We start from the raw sequence: 8,358 nt of genomic DNA, 5'->3' as shown, positions 1-8,358 counted from the left end.
AGTAACACACTTTGCATTCGTAGTGCAGCGGTAAAACATCTTGCTACGAAAACAAATGGCTTGAGTTCTAATTCATGTGAAAACTGAGTCGAACAGTAAAAGTTCGCCATTCAGATCTTGAGGTCTATATGGCAGATCTAAAAGTCATCTGTTTCTGTGTCCTGTAATGAGGGTATCACGTGGCCAGCATAACGACAAACCGCCTTAAACTTCCCCAAATATTGGCAGAACAAGTTAGGTACCCATCAGAGTTGGATGAACTCAGTGGCTTGTTTCTTCAGGCGTTCACCCACTGGCGGATCCAGGGGGGGGGGGGCGGTAGGGGCGATCGCCCCCCCCCCCCACTCGGCCGACCCCCCCCCCCCCGAAAGGGGGGGGGGGCGGACGAATTATAGTATAGAATTCACACAATTTGTATGGGAATTTATTACTTATGTTAATAATATATACTAATTATTTATATTTCAACCTATTTTTAGATTATTTCGCCCCCCCCCTTCTAGTATTTTGGCCGATTTGGTAGGGTCGGGAGGGGGCGATGGCATCAATCCGCCCCCCCCCCCACCATAAACTTTCGAGTGGGGGGGCGGTCCTATTTATTTGTAGTAATCACAGCTTGCTAACAGAATCAATTAAATATCTATATGATTAAAACTTGTTATTGGTATTTTAACCGGTCTTTGTATAATTTCGTTCACCTGTTGGCCGATTGGAAGGGGAAGAGCGAATACCTCCAGCGCCCTTCCCATCTAAACCATTTGAGTGTGGGGGGGGGGGCGGTCCTACTTTTATGGAGAAATCATAGTATGTGAACAAAATTAGTCGAATATCTATATAATATAAACAGGTGGAAGTGCGATACATGCAATCCCCTTCCCCCCATCGGACAAATCAATACTTTTTCTTTTTGTATTATAGTAAGAAATTACAAAATTTTAAAAAATCTGTCACTAATATAATTTATATATGCTATAAAGTAAATTCTTATATCGAGTCGCCCAACCCCTATTCTTTAATGCAAAATGCAATCAATAGCAGAAATTATAAAGGAGCGAGAATTAATCGTTTTCATTTTACCGCCCTTCCCCTTTCCAGACAGAGTTTATGTAATTTCATATGAATTTATCATAACTGTTTTAAGAAAGACTTTGCTTTGTAAAAGTTATAATTCAAACGAAATTTTTCAATATAACAGTCACGGTTGAGATGAGTTCAAAAGCCAGATAATCTTTTCCTAGTCGACTTTTTCCAACCTTTACTCTATCTCATATTTTTCTAGTTAAATAAATTTAGGACTATAACTCACAATTTATGCTAGAATTTTATTGAATATTATTAATCGAATTTTTTTTTTCGGCGGCGATCCTCAAAACCTTAATCTAAATATTTGGGGTATCATTTCTTTTCAAAGAACAAATCAGTTGTATTTGCAATGTATTATATAAGGGACTATAAATTCATATTAGAATATTTTTCTCATTATTCAAAAGGCACTTTATAATAGAATAAATGCGTTACTGCAGTGAAGAATGCCAGAAAACGCTTTTAGCGTCCAGGCTTCGCCCCGAACCTAACTGATAAATAATAAGCTTTAGATGTCAGGAGAATGCGTTTCAGCCGTGAAAAATGCAAGAAAACGCTTTTGGCGTCGGGGCTTCGCCCCGAACACAACTAATAAGTAATGAGCTCTAGATGTCAGGAGAATGCGTTTCAGCCGTGAAAAATGCAAGAAAAAGCTTTTGGCGTCGCCCCGAACCCCACTGATAAATAATGAGCTGTAGATGTCAGAAGAATGCGTTTCTGCAGAGAAAAATGCAAGAAAACGCTTTTGGGCGTCGGGGCTTCGCCCCGAACCCCATTGAAAAAGCTTATAGCGCTCTCCCAGACTCCCAAGCTTGCAAGAGAAAGACTGTTTTTTTTTCTGTTTTTTTTTCGCCGAAGATTGAGAAACAGTCTTATTTTATTCTCATATGTCGAATATATATATATATATATATGCTGTACGCACGTATATGCATAGGGTTAGGGTTTACTGGGCGTTAGGGTTAGGGTTTGGAAAAAAATCGCCCCCCCCCCCACTCCAAAGTTCTGGATCCGCCAGTGCGTTCACCCCCCGTATTTCTAGACTCGTCTTCCCGTGTTCTACTTATGATTACATCAGAAAACCTCAGCCAATACAAACACACATCATAACACCCAAATCCACTTTCAACAATTAACCTACACTAACATTAACCCATTACCTGACCACGTTTTTCAAATCCGACAGAAGCCATTTTCTAGATCAAGGAGACTGAGAAAAGATCAAAATAATTTCAGGTCAATTCACTTTTCTTGTTAATATGTCTACAATGGAGAGAGAGAAAGAAAAGAGAGAACGAACGAATAAATGGAAAAAAGAGAGTTGGAGAGACAGAGAGAAATATTAAAAAATAAAAAGACATAAACATAAAGAGCTAAGAAGAAGAGATACACACAAAAAGATAGAGAGGGAGAGAGACAGAGAGGGGAGAGATAGAGAGAGGGAGAGAGAGAGGAGGAGAGAGAGGGGAGAGAGAGACATAGAGGGAGAGAGACAGAGAGGGAGGAAGAGAGAGTGGAGAGAGAGGGGGAGGGAGAGAGGGAGAAAAAGAGAGACGGAGAGAGAGGGAGAGAAAGGGAGAGAGGGAGTGAGAGAGAGAGGAGGAGAGAGAGGGAGAGAGACCGAGAGGGAGAGAGACAGAGAGGCAGGAAAAGGGAGAGAGGGAGAGAGAGGGAGAAAAAGAGAGAGGGAGAGAGAGGGGGAGAGAGGGAAAGAGCGAGAGAGAGGGTGAGAGACAGAGAGGGAGAGAGACAGAGAGGGAGAGAGACAGGGAGAGAGACAGAGAGGGAGAGAGACAGAGAGGGAGGAGGAGAGAGAGATGGGAGAGAGAGGGAGAGAGAGGAGAGATAGAGAGAGGGAGAGAGAGAGAGAGAGAGAGAAGAAGAAAGAGAAAATAAAAAAGAAATAGAAAAGTAAAAACCAGACATAATGAATGGTGCAAATATTTTTCTTGGAAACGCCAAAACATTTCCTTTTCTAGAGATCTCTTTCTTTTTTTTTCTCTTTCAGTAGCTCCGTGACATAAACCTAAAAAAACCTGTTCTGAATAAATAAAGCATATAATGAACCATCGTAAACCATTGTCAAGCCACCCTTCGATCATCAGTATTCCACATAAATAGGCCGACGATTGATTTTCTAGCCTGGTCCATTGTTTTTATAGTGAATTTGTATGTGTCTCAAGGAATGGGTGTATGTGAATGTGTGTATTTGCTATTTGTATGTGTCTCAAGGAATGGGTGTATGTGAATGTGTGTATTTGCTATTTGTATGTGTCCCAAGGAATGGGTGTATGTGAATGTGTGTATTTGGTACGTCATTGACCTGGATAATTGATACCTTAAACAGAAAACGAAAGCGGAAGTTGTTCGTTCCTGCTTTGTTTCTGATCGCTTCCTGATCAATTCTTAATATAGAAAGTTATACAATATTTAAACTCCAGTGAGGGGTTCCGTTAGTGTTCTTTTTTTGTGTGTAGATATACAAACAAAGGACTACAGTTAGGTCTGCATAATTTTACACGGGGTATTGACGAAGTGACCTTGACCTCCACCTCCTCACTACGAGCATTTAACAAGCAAAATATTTTTTTAAATCCTTAAAAAAAAAAAACAAAAAAAAAAACTTTATCTATAAGGTAAGAACTCCGTCCTTAAAACTATATCTACCGATTATGTAGAAGCTATTTCCCTTGTTCGACATCACACAAAATAATTAATTGTGTAATTGGGTATTTTTGTTTATTGCTTTATATTTGGTTAGTTACAATAAATAATAGTTTAAAGTATCAACTTGATCTGAGAATGCGTGAGAGAGCAATAGCGTTAAAAAATTTTAAGGGGGGGGGGGGACAAAACCCAACAAAGTTAGCCATATATGTGAATACTGAAGTCTTAGTTTCCCTTGTGGCTATTAAACAAAAAATAATAAATTACCAGTTATTAATTGTCTAATTTTTTTTAATCGATTCATGTCATGCCTTTGTTAATGAATAATTGTGCGACGTTTCAGCTTGATCCGAGAATGGGTTCGGGAAAAATTACGTGTACGTGTACACACTTTTTACCAGACAGACAAACAGACAGACAGAGTGAGTTGTTATGAGCTTTGTTAAAACAAGGTGTTCTCAACATGGTATAACGAAATGGATTGAATAGATTGCGCGATGGATCGTCCATCTTTGCTAAAAACTCAGCTTCAAGCTATAAGATATGATACTTATAAATACAAGTATATATAAGGTACATATACTTTTAATTAGTGTAAGAATCATTGGTCTGTCTTAAAACGTTACATTAGCTATAGAGGGTCTTCAAACAACTATAAATAATTAATAGTGAAGACATTCAGAAAATATTTTAAATAGTAAAGTTGAACATGAACATGACAAGAAATACAAATCTAATAGGAGCTTGACGATTTACATCATAAAGCATTCTCTTATATATTTCTATTCTCCCATATCCAGTTGGTTTTGAATATTTCCGAAATACTAAACACTAAGGCTATTACTAATTGTAGGGTTTTGTTAGGTCACTGTTGCTCATTTGTATCCAAGCAATCTTAGATAGTAGGCGCGGTGGCTGAGTGGTTAAGCGCTTGGATTTCGAACCTGGGGTGCTGAGTTCAGCATAAAAAGAAATTAGAAATCACATGCCTTGGCGGCACTTAACACTTGAATTATCGATATTACATTAACTCTCAATCAAACGAGTAGCAAACGCGGATCTTATGTTTATCTTGCGTTGCATCGATTATGGGAAAGAGATCGAAAATCACCAAGTCAACGAGGCCGCGTAACACGACAAACACTTTTCTTCCAATAATGGACAAGAGCAGTGATTGTCCGTTATCTGGTGAGGTCAGAAATTCTTAGAAAAGCTGCCAACTTAAAAGCGAGAAGACTTGAAAGAAGTTTATTAGTTTCATAGTGATGTACATCAACTGTTACATTTCTAGGAAAATCTTTAAAGTGTCACTATAGAGATCCGTGTCCAGGTTCCAGGTTTTTTTAACTCATGGCGACTTTGCAAGCTTAAAAGAGATACTGTAATATTAAATGAGTTCGCACTTGTTTTAAACCTATAATGATAGGAATTTAATGGAGTCAAGTCGAGTAGACCTATTGTGTCTTCTGCTGAACCAAAAATAAGACAAACAAACCGTGAATAGAGAAGAGTTCCTACAAATTTTATTACTATATATATGGCCACCATAAAGGCTGCTTATTTATTGCCTTTTATTGCCCTTTAGAGCGTCACGAGTCAATAGAAGTGTAAGAGATTTTCAAGCAATGGAGGCAAATCCGTAAATAGCTGTCCTTATGGTGCATCCGGTGTGCAGAACAAGTCAGTCATGATAAGCTATACATTTTGAAAACAGCAGATTTCTTTGAATAATAGCAAAATTAAGAAGTAATTTTATCGTGAGGAGTAGATACCCCGTTTATCATGCATCTGCTTTTCAAAGGCTCTTTAGTTCATCATATAACAATGAACTGCCCAAAGATATAATGACCATTTTCGTGATTATTTTAACAAATTGTTTACAAAAAAAAATAAAAACAGATATTCTTAATATTTTGTATAAAGCTTATATCAACTCATTGTTTGTCTGGTAAAATGTGTGTACACGTTATTTCATTCACACCCATTCTAGAATGAAGTTGAAACTTTGCACAATTATTCACTGGCGTAGAAGACATGAATCAATAAAATAAAAAAAAGTAACCGATTAATAAGTTAATCATTCTTAATTTCATTTGATACTAACAAGGGATATTAATCATTAAGTATTCACGGATGTGGCTACATTTATAGGGTTTTGTCCCCTTAGATAATTGATGACGCTTTTTCTCAAACATATTTCATCGGATCAAATAGATACTTTAAACAATTATTTATATTGTTATTGTTACAGTAGTTACGCTGAGGTGGTCAATTGTAGTGGTGTAACTGAATTTTCATTTGATTGGACCAATAAAAAGCATCTTATCTTATTTTATCTTATCTTATTGTACCTAACAAAACATAAATCAATTTAAAAAGTAATCAAATACTTAGTTGTTGGTAACTAATTGTGCTGTCTGATATCGAATAATTTAATAACTTAATACATAATTGAGATATACTTTAAGGGCGGAGTTTTTCCCCTTACATAAGCTTTTTTTAAATTTAAGAAATGATTTAAAAAAATATTTTGCTTGTTTAATCCAGTGTTTCCCAAATTTTTTCATTAACGGAACACTTCACACATTCTGAGTATTTAGCGGAACACTTTGCTTCTTTTTTAGAGACGTTAAATAGGTCTACTAGTCAATTATTTTGTTAGTTCCTGGAATTCAGGCCTCGCGGAACACAAGAGTTCCGCACAACACAGTTTGTGAAACACTTGGTTTAATCATTCGGATCTAATACAACATTTCGAGAGAAAAGCATTCTTGAAAAAGCTAAGAAGTTGTTAAACGCGTTTAACACTTTACCAGCATAGAGATGACATAAGACACCGATCGCATAAACATAAACATACTCAAGAACTCTTTTGTTCTCTTGGCAACTGAATCTCTGAATCCAATCCACCTTTCTGATGTCTAGCTACACGTGAAATGTTTGAGCGAAATTGAGACATGAACTCTTTTGTTCCCATGGCAACTGACTCTCTAAATCCAATCCACTTTTCTGATGTCTAGCTACACGTGAAATGTTTGAGCGAAATTGAGACATGAACTCTTTTGTTCCCATGGCAACTGACTCTCTAAATCCAATCCACCTTTCTGATGTCTAGCTACACGTGAAATGTTTGAGCGAAATTGAGACATGAACTCTTTTGTTCCCATGGCAACTGACTCTCTAAATCCAATCCACTTTTCTGATGTCTAGCTACACGTGAAATGTTTGAGCGAAATTGAGACATGAACTCTTTTGTTCCCATGGCAACTGACTCTCTAAATCCAATCCACTTTTCTGATGTCTAGCTACACGTGAAATGTTTGAGCGAAATTGAGACATGAACTCTTTTGTTCCCATGGCAACTGACTCTCTAAATCCAATCCACTTTTCTGATGTCTAGCTACACGTGAAATGTTTGAGCGAAATTGAGACATGAACTCTTTTGTTCCCATGGCAACTGACTCTCTAAATCCAATCCACCTTTCTGATGTCTAGCTACACGTGAAATGTTTGAGCGAAATTGAGACATGAACTCTTTTGTTCCCATTGGCAACTGACTCTCTGAATCCAATCCACCTTTCTGATGTTTCTTTTCACGTGGAATGTTTGGGCGAAATTGAGATATGAACCTTTTTTTTTTTTATTCGTTCGCTGCAGTTTTGTTTTCTTATGTGTCATTGTATGTCAAAATTGTATAACAAAAGATGACAAAGATGGCATAGATTTAGTTTTATTATTATTATATTATCTATTATCTATTATATTATCTATAAATCAACCAATATGTACTGAAGAAGCAGCCTTTGCGATTTGCTAATAACAAGGGTACATAATTTAAATTAACTTTGGTTTGTTACTTCCCTTACCTTAGAGATCTATCTATGTCCACTCTGCGATCTTCTGGAAAAACGAGTCCCTGAAGTGGAGCAGGTAACTGCTTCTTTTTGAAAAAAAACTTCGATCTGATTACATGACTATGGGGCTGTCTCCATGGCAGTCACACCCTGCATTCTGTCTCTCTATGTTTGTAGTCGTATTGAAATCAATATTAACAATAGAGTGGCATCAATAAAATGAATCGATAAATTAAAACGTAAATGTCGGCACAATTCAAGTTATTTATTGGCTTCCCCAATCGTAAAAATAGTTATAGGAAAATGTGATAAGGTTTTTGGTTCTAAGATGAATACTCCAGAAAGATTCGCTAGAAGATTAGCATCGAAGATAATAGTATTGATTATATTACTTAATGTCTACTCAGCTGTATCTAAATTTTAATACTAAAATATCTGATGTTCTTTTAAAAGAACTCCATCTGTCTGTCTGTCAGTCAGTCTCTCTTACTGTCTAGGTCTCTGTCTCGGTCTCTCTTTGGAACTCTCTCTCTCTCTCTCTTACTGTCTAGGTCTCTGTTTCAGTCTCTCTCTGGTTCTCTCTTACTGTCTCGTTCTCTGTCACGGTCTCAATTTCTCTCTCTCTTTCTCTCTCTCTCTCTATCTTTCTCTCTCATTTTTCAACTTAAAGTGGGTGTATCAAGTGTCATGTGAGGGTAGCAACTCTAGTATTCAAGAAGTCGTAAATTCTATGTAAGAAGATATCTTGGCTCTC

General features: G+C 37.1%; 1 protein-coding gene across 2 annotated transcripts in view; it reads right to left on the bottom strand.

Moving 5' to 3' along the window:
* LOC106072305 (placenta-specific gene 8 protein-like) overlaps positions 1-8,109 on the bottom strand; it is a 12,394-nt gene extending 4,285 nt beyond the window's left edge. The window contains exons 1-2 of one of the 2 annotated variants that reach the window (XM_056016404.1): positions 7,617-8,109; positions 2,244-2,346 (exon numbers count right to left, since the gene is read on the bottom strand). In XM_056016404.1, the coding sequence (XP_055872379.1) occupies positions 2,244-2,276 (33 nt within the window). In that variant the 5' untranslated portion in view covers positions 2,277-2,346; positions 7,617-8,109. The remainder of the gene's footprint in view (positions 1-2,243; positions 2,347-7,616) is intronic. The other variant, XM_056016403.1, reaches the window with a different exon arrangement.
* Between the last annotated feature and the right edge of the window lie 249 nt (positions 8,110-8,358).

Source organism: Biomphalaria glabrata, chromosome 17 (genome assembly GCF_947242115.1).
Source record: "Biomphalaria glabrata chromosome 17, xgBioGlab47.1, whole genome shotgun sequence".
Lineage (NCBI taxonomy): Eukaryota > Metazoa > Mollusca > Gastropoda > Planorbidae > Biomphalaria > Biomphalaria glabrata.
This window is presented reverse-complemented; position numbering and strand designations above follow the sequence as displayed.